Source organism: Bufo gargarizans, chromosome 4 (assembly GCF_014858855.1).
Source record: "Bufo gargarizans isolate SCDJY-AF-19 chromosome 4, ASM1485885v1, whole genome shotgun sequence".
NCBI classification, from domain to species: domain Eukaryota; kingdom Metazoa; phylum Chordata; class Amphibia; order Anura; family Bufonidae; genus Bufo; species Bufo gargarizans.
In genome coordinates, this window is record NC_058083.1 from 156,634,723 (window position 1) to 156,656,717 (window position 21,995).

A 21,995-nucleotide genomic window follows, 5' to 3' on the forward strand; every position below is an offset into this window, starting at 1 on the left:
AGGCCCCCTAGAAGTGAATGAGGTTGCGTGAAAATCGCAAGCATCCGCAAGCAAGTGCGGATGCGGTGCGATTTTCACGCACGGTTGCTAGGTGACGCTCGGGATGGGGACCCGATCATTATTATTTTCCCTTATAAAATGGTTATAAGGGAAAATTTAAGATTACACTTACCGGTAATCACTTTTCCATAAGCCCATGACAGCACCCTTGAGAGACCGCCTCCATCCAGGACAGGAAACAGGAACTTTCGTGGAGAGCTCATAAGGAGGAGCATGGCCCCAAGACCACCAGTTAACCGCAAGAACTTGTCCTAGAACACACTCTTACATATTTTATATAAATTTAATATATATTTTTTTATTATTATTATATATATATATATATATATATATATATATACATACATACATACACACACACACACACACATTATTATTATTTTTTTGGGGGAAATTAATATTATCTCCATATAGGGTGGGAATAAATCCCGGGTGCTGTCATGGGCTTATGGAAAAGTGATTACCGGTAAGTGTAATCTTAAATTTCCCTTACGCCCATGACAGCACCCTTGAGAGACGACTAGAATAGAAATCCCTTTTCTTAGGGGGGGGGGGGGGGACTACTGCCTGGAGGACTTTACTACCGAAAGCTAGTTGTTCTCTGGCGCCTAGGTCTAATCTGTAGTGACGAAAGAAGGTGCAGGGTGACTGCCATGTGGCTGCTCTACAAAACTATTCTAAGGTAGCGTCAGCCCTTTCTGCCCGAATGGTGGAAACTGATCTTGTGGAATGAGCACCAAAACCGTTTGGGGGAGTCTTTCCAGCTGAAGAATAGGCCAAAGTAATGGCACTCACAATCCATCTGGAAAGGGTTTTAGTAGAGGCTGGGAGACCCTTATTTTTCCCACTAAATTGAATGAACAGCTTTGAGGTTTTCCTCCACTGACTAGTAACCTCCAGGTAATAAGATAGGCATCTCTTTACATCCAAGCAATGGAGCTTTTCCTCCTTTTCATTCCTCGGACTCTGATACAGGGAAGGAAGGATAATGTCCTGAGTTCTATGGAACATAGAAACCACTTTCGTTAAGAAGGGTCTGGCTTAATGAGCACCCTGTCATCTAGGATGTTAGTGTAAGGTGGCGAAGTAGAGAAAGATGAGATTTCGCCAACCCTCCTGGCTGGGGTGATTGCCACAAGGAAAGCGGTTTTGAAGGACAAGACTTTTATGGGTAATTCTTGTAGTGGCTCAAAAGGAGGCTCCGTGAGACTAGTGAGGACCAAGTTGAGGTCCCAGGGGGGACTGAAGGACCAGATATAGGTCTAAGCCTGCTGATGGCTTTAAAAAAAATTCGGACCCAGGGGTGGTTAGCGATGGGGGAATCAAAGAAGGCACTTAGAGCGGATACCTGTACCTTAAGAGTACTCGGCCTCAGATTCTTTTCATGACCGGCTTGCAGAAAATCTAAGATCTTACACATAGGCGGGGGATTTAAAGGATTCACCGGATCCTTGGCAAACTTCTGGAAGGTGTTCCAAATTCTGAGATAAATGGAAGAGGTGATCTCCTTTCTGCAGGATAGCAAAGTAGAAACTACTTTCTTGGCGAGTCCTCTACTTTCTAGGATTTCCCCCTCAAGAGCCATGCTGTTAAGTGTAACTGCCTCACGCTCGGATGGTTGACAGGTCCTTGAGACAGAAGGTCTTGCCTCTCCGGGAGAATCCAAGGGTCTGTCAGGGATAGCTTCCTCAACCATGTGAACCAGGTTCTTCTGGGCCAGAATGGAGCAATTAGGATCACCGTCGTTCGTTCTTGTCTCAACTTTTGGAGGAATCTTGGAAGAAGTCTCAACGGAGGAAAGGCGTAGAGGAGCTGGTTCGGCCAATGGAGGGAGAAGGCATCTATTCCCGTTGGTGAATCTCTCGCGCCGAGGGAAAAGAAAAGACAAAATTTTCTGTTTTCTCTGGTAGCAAATAAGTCCAGATGTGGGCCACCCCAAAGTTAAATTATTTGATCAAAGACCATTTGATTCAGACACCATTCCCCCTGGTCTAGTGTGTTTCTGCTTAAGAAATCTGCCACCTTGTTTTCCGTACCCCTTAGATGTACTGCCGTAAGGGACAGAACACAAGGAATTATAAGTGAAAAAATGTCTGCTGCCAACTGCATAAGATTTTTTGGTTTGGTTCCTCCTTGTCTGTTCAAATAGAAGACAACTGTGGCGTTGTCTGAAAAAACTTTTATAGCTTTTCCCTGAAGTAGTGGAAGAAACTCTTTTAAGGCGAGAAAAACCGCTCTCAGTTCCCTCATGTTTTGAGAGTCTAGACTCTGCTCTCTTTGCCTTAAGTACCCTTGGCAACAGGCCCCCCAGCCATAAGGACTTGCGTCGGTGGTAAGGGTAACAAAATTCTGTTGGTTCCAAGGGAGCCCCTGGGACAGGTTTACAGGATTCAGCCACCAGCGAAGAGACTGAATCACCTGGGGGGTGAGTGTGAGGGGTGTATCTAATGGGCGGAGGGTACCCTGCCATTCCTTCAGGATTTGCCACTGCAGGGGTCTGGAGTGAAGTTGGCTCCAGCTGACCGCTGGTATAGTGGAAGTCATTCTGCCCAAGACCGCCATTGCTTGTCTGATAGTAGGGTTTTTTGTAGACATTAGAGACTGAACCCCCTGTATTAATCTCTGAATCTTGTCTTGGGGGAGGATACAGAGTAGATTTTTCGAGTCCAGAATCATTCCAAGAAAGACACGAACTTGGGAAGGTATTAGATGTGATTTTTCCCAATTTATTTGCCAGCCGAGATCCTCTAGGATCTGCACTACTTCTTTGAGGTGTAACTCGAGAATGAATTCTGACTCCGCTACCACCAAAAGATCGTCTAGGTAAGGAATTACTAGAATGTCTCTTTCTCTTATATGAGCCATGACTTCTGCCATGACTTTCGTGAATAGTCTGGGAGCCTGAGAAATCCCAAAGGGAAGAGCTGTATATTGTAGGTGATGGATGTGACCTCCTATTGAAACCGCGACTCTGAGGAATTTTTGACAGTCTACCTGAATAGGGATGTGATAGTATGCATCTCTTATGTCTATTGTAGCCATGAAACAGCCCCCGAAAAGATGTTTTAAAACTGACTGGATCGACTCCATTCAGAATTTTTTGCAAGAGAGGGACTGATTTATATCTTTTAAATTTATGATAGTTCTGAATGTTCCATCTGGTTTGGGAACCAGAAAAAGGGAAGAGTAGAAGCCCCTGTCTTTCTCCGCCTCTGGTACCGGGACTAGAACATTTTTTCGAAGTAAGGATGCAATCTCCTGTTGTAAAGCTAGATTCTTTTCCGGATTTCCTAGGAAATTTGTCATTTTGACAAAGAGAGACAAACTCTAGGCAAAACCCTTCCCTTATGACGCTTAAAATCCAGGGGCTTGAGGAGATTTTTTCCCAAGCGTGAAGGAAGTGAGTGTCACGGAAGGTGTACAGGAAACTAGAAGACACAAAATGAATATCCGACTCACTGGATCCAAAACTAAGGAACAAAAGGGAGAGCCCTGCATCAGACCTGGCTCTCTCCCTGACTGCTCAGCCTATGCGAAAATCCCAATGGTAGATGATCGCATATCCTCGTACCTCGACTGTATAACACCTGAACACCCTATAATAGTGAGGGGACACAGCCACCGGCTCCCTACACTTGATACGGAGGGAGTCAGGGTCACCTGGGATCCAGCAAACAGAAAAACACAAATGAATGAACAAAACTTATCTGTAGAAGACTCAGAAGTAGGATCAGCATGCACACACTCCAGGAAGGAATATAAACCGCAAAGTGAAGCAGTCTGGGAAGGGATTTAAAGGGATGCAATCAGTGCAACTACATGACAGCTGAGAGAGGCTAACGAGATGAGAAAATGAAAGCAAAACAAAAGGAAGCTCAAGGAGGAGGTTCTGAAAGAAATCTGTCAGAGCTTCTCAGATGTCTGGTGGTGACAGTGAGTAAGTCTGCCACCCACGGGAGAGAAACCGTCATTGCTGAGAGGGTTTAGAGGTTGAGGAAGATTGGGAACTGAACAGGAAGCCCTTACCTTTCCTATTCTTGTTGTCTGCTCTGAAGTATTTTCTCTGGCCCCTATAAAAATCCTTCTTGTTTTTGCGAAAAAAAAAACTGTTTCTTGGGGGGTCTGGAGACAGGGAATCCTTTTTTATTGTCTGAAGCCTTATCCAAAAGGTCGTCTAAGACAGACCCAAAAAGATAATCGCCCTGACAAGGAATTATGCAAAGCTTATTTATTGATCCAGTGTCTCCTGAGCACCCTTTGAGCCAAATAAAGTGGAAAAAACAACTAATAATTAATCTCTCTGGATTTTATTCTGAATGTGAGACTCTAATTCTTCTAGCCATAACTTTAGCGACCTAGCAGTGGATGTGGCCGCAATATTCGGTTTAAAAGCTTGAGCTGAGGTCTCCCAAACCTTTTTTAGGTAAACTTCTGCTCGCTTATCCATAGGGTCTTTAAGAGTACCCAAGTCCTCAAACGGTAGAGCCGATTTTTTTGAGATCTTTGCAACAGGTGCATCCAACTTAGGAGGCCTGTCCCAATTAACTGAGTCCGCCTCATCAAAAGGATACTTCCTTTTCACGTTTTTAGGGCCAAAAAAATTTTTTATCGGTTTTTTTCCATTCCTTCTGTGTCAAAAATTTTATATTCTCATTCACGGGAAAAACTCAGGATTTTTTCTGTCCTAGGTCGCCAAACATGATATCCAGAACGGATTTCGGGTCTCTGGATTTGTCTACCTTCATGGTAGCACGGACTGCTTTTAGTAAAGCTTCCGTATTATCCGGGGGAAAAAGTGGTCTGCCAGTGGATTCCTCATCCTGGGACGAGTCTGGGCTATCTAGTATTTCCCCCGTTTCATTTTCTTCTAAAGGATCTGAGTCAGATTTATTAGCCATGCCTGATCTGGTTCCAAGGGAGCTTGAGGCTACAGAGGGGAGGCTCTTTTTCAAATCTTTCAGGGAATCAGAGACCTCTGTCTTCACCATCTCCCTAATACTCTGCAGAAGGGATGGGGACTCTTCCTCCACTAGTTTCTCAATGTAACGTTGACATAGCATTTTTGACCAAGAGGGTGCAAGTTTCTTTTTACAGACGGCACATTTTTTCCCTCTGGTTTTTGAGACCGCCTTTCTAGGCCCCTCTTTTATAGTCTAAAAGGCAAGACAAAGGGAAAGGAGATTTAGCATGACTAAAGGAAAAAAAGTGATGGGGAATGATCTCCCTTACCCCACCAGGAGTACCGGTCTGCTCTCATAACCCTCCTTCATGGGCACTCTCCTCCTCCATGATGCAGTGGGATAGAGTGATTCCCAGGATCCAAAATCCGGCTTCCTATAAGGCTGACTGGGCTGCTACTGACCACGCGCCTCCTGTGGGTCAAAATTCCCTCGGTCGGGTCCTGCTGGAGCTATCTGCGGCCATAAGTAGGGAATCTACTTCCTACTTCCGGAACGCACGCTGCGTGTGTTCCAAATACCGGAAGTCTCGCAGCAGAGATCCGGATCTCGCTCAGCTCGTGAAAGATTTTGTCCCCCTGCGAAGCGTGGTGAGGAGGGAGGCCCCGGCCCGTCTGAACACCGTCAGGAAGGACCGGCGTGCCAGACGCACCTTTCAATGCGACAGGGACTGCAGAGTAGCGGCAGCGCGGCAAAACCGGGACCCCAGCAGCTAGCACCAGACTTCGGCTGGCGGCTCCTAGAGGAGACTTACGCCGGAACAGGTAACCCCACTCCAAACTATTCTCGGGGGCCCTGCAGCCTAAAGCTTTCTCGCTCTCCACGAAACAGTCCTCTGTCTAGGACAGGAAACAAGAACTGGTGGTCTTGGGGCCATGCTCCTCCTTATGAGCTCTCCGTGAAAGTTCCTGTTTCCTGTCCTGGATGGAGGCGGTCTCTCAAGGGTGCTGTCATGGGCGTAAGGGAAATAATAGCATTCTTAATACAGAATGCATAGTACAATAGGGCTGGAGGGGTTAAACAAAATGTAAAAAAAAATTTACTCACCTTAATCCACTTGTTCGCGTAGCCGGCATCTCCTTCTGTGAGGAATAGGACCTTTGATGACGTCACTACGCTCATCACATGATCCGTCACATGATCTTTTACCATGGTGATGGATCATGTGACGGACCATGTGATGAGCGTAGTGACCATCAAAGGTCCTATTCCTCACAAAAGAAGACAGAAGAAGTGGATTAAGGTGAGTTAAATATTTATTTATTTATTTTTTACCCCTCCAGCCCTATTGTACTATGCATTCTGTATTCAGAGTGCTATTATTTTCCCTCATAACCATGTTATAAGGGAAAATAATACAATCTACACAACCTTGAACCCAAACCTGAACTTCTGTTTATTGCACCCGCGCAATAAAAACTGAACAATGGAACGCAATCGCAGTCTGACTGCATTTGTGTACCTACTCACGCGGGTTTGCCGCAATGCACCGGTACCTAATCCGGACACATCTGTCTGCAAGGGGCCTAAATCTTTCTAGCTCCATTTTGTAAACCAGCTCCAGGACTCCACATTATTGCATAGCTCCCTCACCAATACTTCCATTAGGCCTCAAGCACATGACTGTATTCGTTTTGTGGTCCACAGCCGTGTGCCATCTGCATTTTATTTGCGGACCCATTGTTTTTCCATATGGGGTCATTTATCAAACTGGTGTAAAGTAGAACTGGCTTAATTGCCCCTAGCAACCAATCAGATTCCACCTTTCATTTTCCAAAGGAGCTGTCCAAAATGAAAGGTGGAATCTGATTGGTTGCTATGGGCAGCTAAGCCAGTTCTACTTTACACCAGTTTGATAAATGACCCTTATAATCTATCTTTTTACAAAATGGACATGGCAGAATAGGTGATCTGTGTGCTTTCTGCATCTGTATGTCCGTTCTGCAAAAAGATAAAACGTGTCCGTTATTCGCTCGCAAAACACGGACCATGGACCGATTGAAGTCATCGGGTCCACATCCGCATTCTGTAGAGCCACAATTTTGCGGACCCCAAAATGGATATGGTCATGTGCCTGAGGCTGGAAACACATATACAGGCCCTGATTTACTAATGTCTGTGTGTCTAGTGGCACAAGTTTGGAGCAATTTAGAACAATTTGGGTTTTTATACTTGTTTGTAAAGTGGCAGAAATTTGTGTGAAACAGCCATGACCTGAGATGCGCCATTTTCTACCAATTCTGGCATAAAATTCTGTCTCAACTTGAGCCCCCCACTAGTTGGTATACATTCAGAGAACAGTGTCTATCCCTGCACCCCATGTGTCATCCAGTCCCTGTGATAAATCTGTGGCAGGTCTACACAGCCTAAATTTACACAATCTAGAAGATTAGTAAATCTGGGCCATAGTTTTTTTTTAGCCGTTTCAGTTTTTTTTAAGCCAAAACCAAACGTGAATCCAACAAAGAAATGTTTGGCTAGTTTCACATTTGCGCTCGTCAGATCTGGAAGACAGAATCTCCCTGTGTCTGGCATTGCCGGAAGCTACATGGATGTAGTCCAGCCCATTAACTATAATGGTGACTGGCGGAAATCCGGCTGTAACCTGGTCACTATGTTGAGAATCGGCTGGACAAATACTGCTGCACTGCCATTATAGTTAATTGGGCCAAACGGCATCCATGTATCTTCTGGCAATGCGAGAAACAATGAGATCCAGCAGGGTGTTCCCAGTCAGAACAGCCACTCATTTATATGTACCATCCCTTTAAATCCACTCCTGGCTTTGGCTCACAAACAGTGCGATTCCTGGCAGTAGAGTCTCCAGTCTTCTGCAGCCTCCTCGCCAGGGGGCGCCCGCACACAGCAGAGTGATAGGCGTACATCACTAGACTCGCCACTTCCTCCTCTGTGGGAACGCTCCAAGGTCATGTCAGGACCTGCATTTCAATGAGTAGCAAATACCGCAGAGAAACTGCAGGCCACGGCCAAACCACAAAACATGCGATAGGGCAGGAGGTCTACGCCGCTAACACGGCACAAACAACACTGTGGAGTTCAGACACAACCCGGAAATCACGTCTCTGGGAGGATGAAGAGTGCGTTCCATCTAACGGAAGTTGTCGAGGTTTGACCTTTGCCGGCATCCGTGACTCCCGGAAGTGATTCTCTTCTGCTGCACAGATATCAGCGTGACTTTGACGGGGAGCTTAGCTATGGGTCTCCTGCGAGCAGCCGCTGGGATCGGCCCCCGGTTATCTCGTCAGGTGAGTGACACCGTCATAACCATGTGTCTGTGGGTTGTCAGGGCACTTGTAGAACCACAAGTCTCAGCACACAGTGACAGTGGTGGGTGGATGGTGTTTTATAATATAATGGTGTTTGCCATAGAGGCTCCGAATACTAATGTGAACACAGTCCTAAAACCTAAACCTTGACCCCACAAGGTGTGTTTGTGTAGAAGTGCTTGCGTTGATTTCTATGGCAGTTGATGGACTTGTTTCTACCTTGCAGCTGCCTCTGAGCTTTTGCCGACGTTGCTCCTCTGCCATAATTCCCAATGAGAAGATTCGCAACATCGGGATCTCTGCCCACATCGATTCTGGCAAAACCACCGTGACCGAGCGCATTCTGTACTACACTGGCCGCATCGCACAGATGCACGAGGTGAGACGTTGTCAGAGCATTTCTGGGGTCTGGCACTCTGCCGTCAGCTGTCTACATATATTCATATATTTTATATAAGGGGGGGGGGGGTTCACATCACGTTTTTCCATCCTTGTAACGTAACGTAGAAAAAAATGTATACGTTAAATGGATGCCTCAGACTGATGCCACACATTGGCATCCGTACACCTTAAAGTTCCACTATGAAATACTACTAGAGAGGAATACTCCCAGACTCTGGTGTATGGAGATAGAGAGCAGAGATCTCGTCATACTAATAGATAAGAACCAGAGCAAGAGAACAGAGTAATATCTGATTCCCTAAGGATAGGAAAATAAAATATTAAGTAAGGTGACTGCAAATAAAAGCAGTTATATCTATAAAAAGTAATCGCACCACCCCAGTGCCGTAGAGCCCAACCATATTTTATTTTTAGACACTTCTTTCTTCTTGTGTCTTCCCATATATATTAAATAAAGAAGTAAACGTTATATTTTAGACCTGAAACGGGAATCCATTAGCCTTAGGCTATTTGAACTGTAACAAATTAAAAAACAAAGGACCTTTGATGACATCACTGCGCTCATTGCATGATCCTTTACCATGTGATGGATCATGTGACGGACCATGTGATGAACGTAGTGACATCATCAAAGGTCCTATTCCTCACAAAAGAAGACAGAAGAGATGCCGGCTGCGCGAACAAGTGGATTAAGGTGAGTTAAATTATATATATATATATATATATATTAACCCCTCCAGCCCTATGCATTCTGTATTCAGAATGCTATTATTTTCCCTTATAACCATTTTATAAGGGAAAATAATAATGATCGGGTCCCCATCCCGATCATCACCTAGCAACCGTGCTTGAAAATCGCACCGCATCCGCACTTGCTTGCGGATGCTTGCAATTTTCACGCAACCCAATTCATTTCTATGGGGCCTGCGTTACGTGAAAAACGCAGAAAGAGGAGCATGCTGCGTTTTTCACGCAACGCGCAAGTGATGCGTGAAAATCACCGCTCATGTGCACAGCCCCATAGAAATGAATGGGTCAGGATTCAGTGCAGGTGCAATGCGTTCACCTCACGCATTGCACCCGCGCGGAAATCTCGCCCATGTGAAAGGGGCCTAAGAAGTTTAAGGCTTTGTGACCTTTTCTGCGGCGTCTCAATGTGTGGTCACTATAACAGTTTTTGTTATTTCTTTTTTTGTTTTATTTTTTTCAGGTGAAAGGTAAAGATGGAGTTGGCGCCGTTATGGACTCTATGGAATTGGAGCGGCAGAGAGGCATTACCATTCAATCTGCTGCAACCTACACCATGTGGAAAAACACAAACATCAACATAATAGACACACCAGGTACAGGACGGTCTAGCTGTACATTACCACCAGTACTTATGCTGTAGGTTTTACATCTAGCAGAATTTCTTTTCTAGGACTAGTTCTTCATTAAGTTCACCTGTCTGGACTGCATCCAGATTAATCCCGACATGCCCAGTGAGATTATTGGAAATTAATTTATAGGGGTTCTCCAGCTTTTTAACTGATTTTGTATTCACCCCTAATACCCCCCTCACGAGACCTTTGGAGGGAAGCATACTAACCTGCTCCCTATGCCCCCCTTACCTTACCCACTTGCAGGGTGGATAAAAATCAATTTTTTAATATAAAATGCTTTTTGAGGAAAATATATTACCATCTAAAGGTTATTCCATCATGAAATAAACATTAGTTTTTTTTAATTATGTAGAATAAGGCTGTATATGTTACATTTTTCTGCTGAAGATAGGGCAGTGGGAGGATCCAGGAAGGGGCATTTATTTTTAAACATGATTTCCCTAGTAGAATCCCATAGTCATGTTTAAAGTTTAAAGGGACACTGACAGGCCTTCTGAGCATAATTAGCTCTTTATATGCCCCCTAGGTCTTATAATAAGTTCCCAATTCATATAAGCATTATCCTTGTGCGCATTATAAAACGTTAAAAATAATCTTTATAATCACCTGTCCTTTCTGCCCAAGGGGCGTTCTTTGTGCCCAGCCGCGTCCCAACTGCCGGATCCTTAGACACGCCCATCTCATTAGTATTCACTTGGCGCAATGTGATCCCGGCGAGCGAGGGTGCCGGGCGCATGCGCAGGATCTCCGAATGTCGGAGACTGGAAAATACCGCCCAGCGAAATGAATACTAATGAGATGGGCGTGTCTAAGGATCCGGCAGTTGGTGCGCGGCTGGGCACAAATGCGGCACAAAGAATCCCTCTTGGGCAGAAAGGACAGGTGATTATAAAGATTATTTTTTAACGTTTTATAATGCGCACAGGGATAATACTTATATGAATTGGGAACTTATTATAAGACCTAGGGGGGCATATAAAGAGCTAATTATGCTCAGAAGGCCTGTCAGTGTCCCTTTAAGCTAACAATCTGAGTTTACAAGTTTTTATAGCCTTAGCTCTAAAATGACAGCAGTTTTTCCAATGGTTTACAGCTTCTGTCTTGAACTATTGACCATCCATTCCCTTCACTTATACAAGTGTCTCTAGTCCTGCAAAAAACATTTACTTAGGGCTCTTTCACACCTGCGTTCTTTTGTTCCGACATAGAGTTCCGTCGTCGGGGCTCTATGCCGGAAAAATCCTGATCAGGATTATCCCAATACATTCTGAATGGAGAGAAATCCGTTCAGGATGCATCAAGATGTCTTCAGTTCCGGACTGGAACGTTTTTTGGCCGGAGAAAATACTGCAGCATGCTGCGCTTTTTGCTCCGGCCAAAAATCCTGAACACTTGCCGCAAGGCCGGATCCGGAATTAAGGCCCATTGAAAGGCCTTAATCCGGATCTGGCTTTAAGCTAAACGTCATTTCGGCGCATTACCGGATCCGACATTTAGCTTTTTCTGAAGGGTTACCATGGCTGCCGGGACGCTAAAGTCCTGTTTGCCATGGTAAAGTGTAGTGGGGAGCGGGGGGAGCAGTATACTTACCGTCCGTGCGGCTCCCGGGGCGCTTCAGAGTGACGTCAGGGCGCCCCACGCGATCCATGCGCATGGGGCGCTCTGACGTCATTCTGGAGCCGCACGGGCGGTAAGTATACTGCTCCCCCGCTCCCCACTACTACTATGGCAACCAGGTATTTAATAGCGTCCTGGCTGCCATAGTAACACTGAACGCATTTTGAAGACTGATCAGTCTTCAAATGCTTTCAGTTAACTTGCGGTGTTACGGATCCGGCGAGCACTTCCGGCAACTGAAGTGCACTCCGGATCCTAACAACGCAAGTGTGAAAGAGGCCTTAATCAGTTATCAGTGAGAGGCTAGGTTAACCATGGGTGTTGCGTTCCCTGTAACAGTGGCACACAACACAATGGAAAGTATAAGTATTGCCGCTCCTTAACTGTGCGTTGCGTGCCATATAGTGAAGCATGTGAAGAGCATGCTTCTTCACGGTACCTTAACGTGTTCGTTTTGCGATAACGTGACGCACTGCATGCATTGGCCTTTATTCTTACAGTAGAGAAGTAATTAATTATAACTTTTTGTGAATTGGGACATTTAACCGCTTGCCGCCACGCTAACGCCGAAAGGCGTCATCGCGGCGGCTCTCCCAGGTCACACTAACGCCAATAGGCGTCATCTCGCGTGAGCCGAGATTTCCTGTGAACGCACGCAGGCGCGCGCGTTCACAGGAACGGAAGGTAAGCGAGTGGATCTCCAGCCTGCCAGCGGCGATCGCTCGCTGGCAGGCTGGAGATGTGATTTTTTTAACCCCTAACAGGTATATTAGACGCTGTTTTGATAACAGCGTCTAATATACCTGCTACCTGGTCCTCTGGTGGTCCCTTTTGTTAGGATCGACCACCAGAGGACTCGGGTAGCTCACTAAAGTAGCACCAAACACCACTACACTACACTACACCCCCCCCCCCTGTCACTTATTAACCCTTTATAAACCACTGATCAGCCCATATAGACTCCCTAATCACCCCCCCTGTCATTGATCACCCCCCCTGTCATTGATCACCCCCCTGTCAGGCTCCATTCAGACGTCCGTATGATTTTTACGGATCCACGGATACATGGATCGGATCCGCAAAACGCATACGGACGTCTGAATAGAGCCTTACAGGGGGGTGATCAATGACAAGGGGGTGATCACGCATATAGACTTCCTGATCACCCCTCTGTCATTGATCACCCCTCTGTCATTGATCACCCCCCTGTCATTGATCACCCCCCTGTAAGGCTCCATTCAGACGTCCGTATGATTTTTACGGATCCACGGATACATGGATCGGATCCGCAAAACACATACGGACGTCTGAATGGAGCCTTACAGGGGGGTAATCAGTGACATGGGGGGTGATCACCCCATATACACTCCCTGATCACCCCCTGTCATTGATCACCCCCCTGTAAGGCTCCATTCAGACGTCCGTATGATTTTTTACGGATCCACGGATACATGGATCGGATCCGCAAAAGACATGCGGACGTCTGAATGTAGCCTCACAGGGGGGTGATCAATGACAGAGGGGTGATCACCCATATAGACTCTCTGATCACCTCCGTCATTGATCACCCCCCTGTAAGGCTCCATTCAGACGTCCTCATGTGTTTTGCGGATCCGATCCATGTATCCGTGGATCCGTAAAAAATCATACGGACGTCTGAATGGAGCCTTACAGGGGGGTGATCAGGGAGTCTATTTGGGTGATCACCCCTCTGTCATTGATCACCCCCTTGTAAGGCTCCATTTAGACATTTTTTTGGGCACAAGTTAGCGGAAATTTTTTGTTTGTTTTGTTTTTTTCTTACAAAGTCTCATATTTCCACTAACTTGTGTCAAAAAATAAAATCTCACATGAACTCACCATACCCCTCACGGAATCCAAATGCGTAAATTTTTTTAGACATTTATATTCCAGACTTCTTCTGACGCTTTAGGGCCCCTAAAATGCCAGGGCAGTATAAGTACCCCACATGTGACCCCATTCCGGAACGAAGACACCCCAAGGTATTCCATGAGGGGCATATTTAGTCCATGAAAGATTGAAATTTTTGTCCAAAGTTAGCGGAAAGGGAGACTTTGTGACAAAATACAAAAAAAAATCAATTTCCGCTAACTTGTGCCAAAAAAATAAAAATTCTAGGAACTCGCCATGCCCCTCACGGAATACCTTAGGGTGTCTTCTTTCCAAAATGGGGTCACATGTGGGGTATTTATACTGCCCTGGCATGTTAGGGGCCCGAAAGCGTGAGAAGAAGTCTGGGATCCAAATGTCTAAAAATGCCCTCCTAAAAGGAATTTGGGCCGCTTTGCGCATCTAGGCTGCAAAAAAGTGTCACACATGTGGTATCGCCGTACTCAGGAGAAGTTAGGGAATGTGTTTTGGGGTGTCATTTTACATATACCCATGCTGGGTGAGAAAAATATCTTGGTCAGATGCCAACTTTGTATAAAAAAAATGGGATAAGTTGTCTTTTGCCGAGATATTTCTCTCACCCAGCATGGGTATATGTAAAATGACACCCCAACTTTTCCCATTTTTTTTATACACAGTTGGCATTTGACCAAGATATTTATATCACCCAGCATGGGTATATGTAAAATGACACCCCAAAACATTTTGATTTCAAACAAATTACCACACATTAGGGCCCCTAGAATGCCAGGGCAGTATAACTACCCCACAAGTGACCCCATTTTGGAAAGAAGACACCCCAAGGTATTCCGTGAGGGGCATGGCGAGTTCCTAGAATTTTTTATTTTTTGTCACAAGTTAGCGGAAAATGATGTTTTTTTTTTTCCCTTACAAAGTCTCATATTCCACTAACTTGTGACAAAAAATAAAAAATTCCAGGAACTCGCCATGCCCCTCACGGAATACCTTGGGGTGTCTTCTTTCCAAAATGGGGTCACTTGTGGGGTAGTTATACTGCCCTGGCAATTTAGGGGCCCTAATGTGTGCGAAGTAGTTTGAAATCAAAATCTGTAAAAAATGGCCGGTGAAATCCTAAAGGTGCTCTTTGGAATGTGGGCCCCTTTGCCCACCTAGGCTGCAAAAAAGTGTCACACATCTGGTATCGCCGTACTCAGGAGAAGTTGGGCAATGTGTTTTGGGGTGTCATTTTACATATACCCATGCTGGGTGATATAAATATCTTGGTCAAATGCCAACTGTGTATAAAAAAAATGGGAAAAGTTGTCTTTTGCCAAGATATTTCTCTCACCCAGCATGGGTATATGTAAAATGACACCCCAAAACACATTCCCCAACTTCTCCTGAGTACGGCGATACCAGATGTGTGTCACTTTTTTGCCGCCTAGGTGGGCAAAGGGGCACATATTCCAAAGTGCACCTTTCGGATTTCACAGGCCATTTTTTACACATTTTGATTTCAAACTACTAACCACACATTAGGGCCCCTAGAATGCCAGGGAAGTATAACTACCCCACAAGTGACCCCATTTTGGAAAGAAGACACCCCAAGGTATTTCGTGATGGGCATAGTGAGTTCATGGAAGTTTTTATTTTTTGTCACAAGTTAGTGGAATATGAGACTTTGTAAGAAAAAAATAAAAATAAAAAATAAATCATCATTTTCCGCTAACTTGTGACAAAAAATTAAAAGTTCTATGAACTCACTATGCCCATCAGCGAATACCTTAGGGTGTCTACTTTCCGAAATGGGGTCATTTGTGGGGTGTTTGTACTGTCTGGGCATTGTAGAACCTCAGGAAACATGACAGGTGCTCAGAAAGTCAGAGCTGCTTCAAAAAGCGGAAATTCACATTTCTCGCCCAGTTTCCTTGGGGGACACAGAAGACCTTGGGTATAGCTCATCTCCATAGGAGGCGTGACACTAAGTGAAAACTGTTAAGCCCCTCCTCCACAGCTATACCCTCAGCCTGGAGAGAGAGGCTGCCAGTTTTTTGCTTAGTGTCCAAGGAGGCAAGACACTCCCTGCTACTGCAGGGCTGTTTTCTCCTTTGTTATTTTTAAAATTTTTGATTTTTACTTTTTCTTTTCTTTTGTTCCAGAATACGGGATAACAGAGACGCACTAGACCTCTCTGTTTCTCCCGGGGTTGAGCTGCGCCAGTGCCGGCATCCGCACTGCTGCCTCCCCCACAGAAGGCAAGGTGGACCAGGGCAGCCCAGCTCCCCTGCATCCCGCCAGCGTAAGGGTCGCCCGCACGCCAAGTCCCTCTTCCAGCGTCCTGCCACTACGGTGCCAGTAGCTGAAGGGGCGACCCTGCTGGAACGGACCGAGGGTGAAGACGGCTGTGGTGAGAGAGTGGCTTCTCCAGCCCTACGACCCCCGCCCCCCCACCCCCCTTGACTGACCCCCAGGAGAACATTATAAACTACACCTCCTGTATTATCTGCAGGAAAACCTGGGGTCCACATAGTAGTCACCAAAGCCTTGTGAGCACAGTGTTAACGGTGGTCAGCTTGGGCGTGGGAAGTGCAGCTCCCATGCTGGTCTGGCCATTCTAGTTTGTTTTATTAGCTCCCTAATAGGTGCATCCACTGAGGGGTTATGCTGGCGTCCCTATCATGCCGCCCAGGGAGCTGCCTCTCTCCTTGCAGGGTCCCCCATCCCCTCCCCCTATCCCCTTACCGGTGTGCAGGCATCCCCTCCTTTGAGACGGCTCAGGGCCCTCTCCCGACTGCTGCGGCGTAGGGCCCTTGTTTCCGGCCCACGGGGTGGGCACCCGCGGCCGGCATGACTGCGGTTTTTCCAGCAGACCCCGGCCGACCGCAGGTGCTCTCTGAGCGTCTGTCTTCCGGTCGGTCGGGCGCCGCAGAAAGATTCTATCCCGGGCTCCTTCCTGGGCCCCCTGACTCTCCGGCCCGCGGGGTGGGCTCCCGCGGCCGGTATTATGCATGCGCCGCTCCCTCCAGATCCCGGCCGGTACCTCCGGGCACCGCAAAATCTAGGCCCCGGCTTCGCGGCCTACTAGGCCGCAATATTCCGGCCTTGATTGGAGGGGGCGGGCATTCACAGGCGCGAGTTCTTCCCGCCGGAGGTCCCCCCGCCCCCAGGGGATCGCTGCACCGCCCTCAGGTCCGATGCGTATTAACCTTTTGGATGCCGACGGCTCCCATCTGGAGGAGACCCTAGGATGGCTAGCCTCTCAGTGAGGCTGTGCGCTTATATGGTGGCTCCTTTCTGCGTCAAAGAGGCTGTGTTTTACAATAATTAATAATAAAAAAAAAATATGGTGTGTGTGTGTATATATATATATATATATATATATATATATATATATATATATATATATATATATATATATATATATATATATATATATATATATGAAATATCTGTATTTTATGTTGGCTGCGCAGGATACTGCAGCCTGACCTTAGAGCGCTGGCCGTATGCCTGCCCCTATTCCATAGGCGGCATGTTGCGCTCCGTGGCACTGGCCAGGTATACATGTTCCCCTTCTAGGCGGACCCTTGCCTTCTCCTGGGGTACGGCGCTGACCAGGTGCAGGCCGCCTTTTCTATAGGCAGAAATTGTCGCCCTCTCCAGTCGCGATGCTGGCCATGTGCATGACCCCCCATTATAGGCGGCATACTGCACTCTCTGGCTGCGGGCTGGCCTTGTGCATGACCCCCTTCTGTAGGCGGAATGCTGCCCTTTTACCGCATACGATGCTGACCATGTGCACGACCCCCTTTCATAGGCGGAACGCTGCACTCTCGCTGGATTTGCTACGGCCATATGCATGACCTCCTTCCACAGGCGGAACGCTGCACTCTCGCTGGGTTCGCTACGGCCATATGCATGACCTCCTTCCATAGGCGGAATGCTGCACTCTCGCTGGGTTCGCTACGGCCTTATGCATGACCTCCTTCCATAGGTGGAATGTTGCATTCTATCTGGCTTCGCTGCTGGTCTTACGCATGACCTCCGTCCAGAGGAGGACTGCTGCGCTCTCTCTCTGGATTCGCTGCCGGCCATATGCATGACCTCCGTCCATAGGCAGAACGCTGCACTCTCGCTGGATTCGCTGCCGGCCATATACATGAGCCGGCCATGTGCATGACCTCCTTCCATAGGCGGAATGCTGCACTTTCTGGATTCGCGGCCGGCCATACGCATGACCTCCGTCCATAGGCGGAATGCTGCACTCTCTCTGGATTTGCTGCCGGCCATGTGCATGAACTCCTTCCATAGGTGGATTGCTGCACTATCACTGGATTCGCTGCCGGCCAGGTGCACGACCCCTTCCTTGGGTGGTGTGCTGCACTCACTGGAATCGCTGCAAGCAATGAACATGTATCCTTTCTTCAGGCGGCATACGCACAACGCCACTGACTGTGGTTGTTTTCTCGCCAGTGCGTTGCTGGCCATGTGCATGTCCCGCATCCTTGGCGGGGTGCTTGCATTTTTGCTGGATGCGATGACGGCCGTGTGCATTACCCCGCCCCCTTCTGGGTGGAATACTGCTCTTTCGCCGGATGTGTTGCGGGCCATACACGGCCCTCCTCATCCATGGGCGAAAATTTGCACCCTCACGTGACCCATGGCTGTCCTTGATATGCTGTGCGGGACTCTTGCATGTTCTCCTTCATTGTGGAGTAGTTGCACTCTCACAGTATTCGGTGTTAGGTGGATTATTGCGCACTCGCTTAATGCTAGGATAACCCCGTGCATGTCCCCCTTTCTCTGGGCGGACCTCCTGCGTTCCCGCTGGGTACTGTGCGGCCATGTGCATGGTCACCTTCTGGGCAAACTATGGTATGTTCTACTTCTCTCAAGTTGTTACTGGCCTTGGGCATCCCCCCTTTGGGACGGGCCTTTGCATTCTTACCAGCTGCAGTGTAGCCAGGTACATTTCCCCCTTTTCTGGGGGGCCTGCCTGCGTTTCCATCGCATGCCATACTGATGTCTTGTGCATAACTCCCTTTCAGGTTGTACTTTGCACTTCCGTTGATACTGTTGGACTCTGTGGCTGATCCCCTTCACTGGGTGACTATTTTTTTGCAGTGAGCGGAATTTTCTGGTGCGCTCTGTCCGTTGTTTGGGCCGTGTATGCCTTCTCCTCCCATAGGTGGGTTGGCCTTCTCACTGCTTGCGGGGCTGCTCGTACGTATGCCTCACTTCCTCCTGCGACATGCCCTTTTCTCTTGGGATGTGGTGCTTGTCACGGGCATTACACTCTTCTCTGAAGAGATCATTATGTCCACCTGTATAACCCTTGGGTGCTGTCATACAAACATTAAAAGAATGCCATTGTATTCAAAGGTGTATTCTTTAGATATGAGTAGATGGGCTCTACTTGCTCTCTACTTCGCCGAGCTGGGTGGTGCTCGTTCTCTGGTTTGGCCTGCATATTGTGGTCCCGTTGTGTCGGCATCCACCATGTCCGTTGGCCTTTCCACCTGGGGAGTGTTCGTGGTTCTTTGATACGTACCTTTTCGTTCTCCCGTGCACTCGCTTCCCGGCGCAAGTGGTCACTGGGTCGAGAGTGCCGTTTGCAGTGCCACTCGATTTCTGCGTTGGCTCTGGCGGGACTGCTGTTCCCTCGCCTACTACTGTTTCCTCCTCTTCGGGTGTCGTGCAGTATGAGTTTTTTCTTTTGGCGCCCGCTCTGCACTTCAGGCTGGTCCGCTACCGGGTTCGGGCCGCTTTTCTCGGGATGGTCACCCAACTTTTCTTGGGTGCCCGCTTACCCAGGTCCGTAGGACCTCCACCTTGGGTTCTTCAGGGTATTTGCCTTCTGCGTGGCTGTGAACCGGGCGTCTCAGTGAGCGGGGTTCTGCCTTTGAGCCGTCCTATGGCTCCCCTGTTGCCCACTCCTCCTTTCGGTTGGAGGGTGTTATGCCGGCCTCTGTCTCGACTGCCTTTTCTCGCCGGCTCTTCTTGGCTCCCGCTCGGTTCGGCTCGGCCCCCTCCGATGTGGCTTTTGCCCCGGCTGCGCTTCAGTGGCGGTTCCTTTGCTGCCCTCCCTTCTGGGGAGAGCTTGGTTGTTCATGTGGGTGGTTCTGATGTTCCTCTTGGCCTCGTACTGTCTCCCTTGTTCACTCTGGCTGTGACTTGGGAGGACTCCCATTCGGTCGAGATTGTCATTAGATCTCCCACACCGGGACTGTAGGACGTCTTCCTGTGGTGGCTACATCGACATGGACTTTGGCCTGTCTTGTCCTGGCGGTTGCTGGGCAGACCCTTCGGTTCCTTCCGTCTGTCCTTCTGCTCCCCCACTCCGGGTGGTTACAGGACAACGTTGCACGGGGGCCGACGGGTCCAGTTTTGCCGACCGTTCTGCCCGTGTTACTGGTCTGCGCCTGTTCGCATTGGGTTTTTTTCCCGCTTGCCCGGGCGACTCTAGCGGGCTCGCTGGTGTTCGCTCCTGGCCGTGGTTTGTCCAGGATCTGTTGTAGGACTTAGGGGTTTTACCGGGGGTTCTGTGGGAAGCTGGGCGTTCCCCCACTCTGCCTTTCTCTCTCCATGGTTCTGTCCTTCTCCAGTCCGGCCTAGATCTGGGACTGGGACGCTGTTGCTTGAAGTGTCAAGTGTCAGCGCTGTCCTTCCCCTTTCAGCGTTCCCCGGCCCTCTGGGCCTGTCAGGACCCTCTTCCGTGGAGCGTCTTGGGGTTCCCTTGTACTGCCCCTGGGTACCGTCCTGGGCATTGCATACTGGGCTCTTGGCACTCCAATCTTTCCCTTGGAGCCGTTACAGAAGTTCTCTACTCCTTCTGTCCTGTACGGTTTTGTTTCCGTAGCCGTCGTGTCTCTGGCGGGTGCCTGGGTGGCGGCCCTTCTTGTTCCGAGCCTTCTCTTTCCTCAGGACAGGGCTGTTCTCCATCCCGTCTCTTCCTTCCTTCTGAAGGTGGTGTTTGTCTTTCATTTTAACGAGGCTTTCGTCCTCCCCTTCCCACCCCCGGGAACGGACACTTCACCGATTTGGGAGTTGTTTGGGCCTTGCGGTTTTTTTACTTGGAGATCTCCGACTCTTGTCGACGTTCGGTCTCTTGGTTTTCCAGGACGTCCGCGCAAAGGGTTGGTGGCCTCCAGGGTGGCTTTCCTCCGCTTTCTCACAGTGGTTATTGCTGTGGTTACCGCACCAAGGGCAGGGTTCTGCTTTTGGTGTCACCGTTCATTTCACCAGAGCGGTCGGTGCCTCCTGGGCCGGAGGCATTTGGCTTCGGCCATGCGTCTGGCGAGGCGGTCACTGGTCTTCCTTACAGCGTTCTACAGGGTGCATACTCTGGCTTCGGCAGATGCTGCCTTGGGCCGCCTGGTCTGCGGGCGGCTGTTTTCTTGATGACTTCGGGTGCTTCGCCTTGGTGCTGTGGTCCCTCCCCCTTTTGGACTGCTTTTGAACGTCCCAAGGTCTTCTGTGTCCCCCAAGGAAACTGGGCGAGAAAACGAGATTTTTGTATAACTTACCAGTAAAATCTCTTTCTCGCTCTTTCCTTGGGGGACACAGCACCCACCCATTCTTTGTTTTTCTCTGCACGGTTTCCGAGTTGTTTTACCCGTTGGGTAGTTGGCTTGTTGGTTCCGCTTTTGGACTTTGCCTTTTTTCACTACTTGGACACGCAACTGGCAGCCTCTCTCTCCAGGCTGAGGGTATAGCTGTGGAGGAGGGGCTTAACAGTTTTCACTTAGTGTCACGCCTCCTATGGAGATGAGCTATACCCAAGGTCTTCTGTGTCCCCCAAGGAAAGAGCGAGAAAGAGATTTTACTGGTAAGTTATACAAAAATCTCGTTTTTTGTACCATAGTTTGTAAACGCTATAACTTTTACCCAAACCCTTTTTTTTTTTACCCAAACATTTTTTTTTTAATCAAAGACATGTAGAACAATAAATTTAGCGAAAAATTTATATATGGATGTCGTTTTTTTTGCAAAATTTTACAACTGAAAGTGAAAAATGTCATTTTTTTGCAAAAAATCGTTAAATTTCGATTAATAACCAAAAAAGTAAAAATGTCAGCAGCAATGAAATACCACCAACTGAAAGCTCTATTAGTGAGAAGAAAAGGAGGTAAAATTAATTTGGGTGGTAAGTTGCATGACCGAGCAATAAACCGCTAAAGTTGTGGAGTGCCGATTTGTAAAAAAGGGCCTGGTCACTAGGGGGGTATAAACCTGTGGTCCTTAAGTGGTTAAACTTGCTTTTTTTTTTCTTCCAATTTAAATTTAGTCTGTCGGTTCATACCCAAAATTGACTCCTACTCCGCAGCCCTGATTTAAATCGTGATTTAAGTCAGTTTGATTTAAATCAAATCCACCCTGCCCACTTGTAAACTTTCCATTGATCCATGACAAATTAA

The 21,995-nt window shown here is 47.8% G+C and overlaps 1 protein-coding gene across 1 annotated transcript in view; it reads left to right on the forward strand.

Annotated features, from left to right (window-relative positions):
- The first annotated feature begins 7,861 nt into the window (after positions 1 to 7,861).
- The window catches only part of GFM1 (G elongation factor mitochondrial 1), a 59,949-nt gene continuing 45,815 nt past the window's right edge, over positions 7,862 to 21,995 (forward strand). Inside the window, exons 1-3 of the mRNA XM_044288741.1 lie at positions 7,862 to 8,284; positions 8,532 to 8,684; positions 9,918 to 10,050. Of these exons, the coding sequence (XP_044144676.1) occupies positions 8,234 to 8,284; positions 8,532 to 8,684; positions 9,918 to 10,050 (337 nt within the window). The 5' untranslated portion in view covers positions 7,862 to 8,233. The remainder of the gene's footprint in view (positions 8,285 to 8,531; positions 8,685 to 9,917; positions 10,051 to 21,995) is intronic.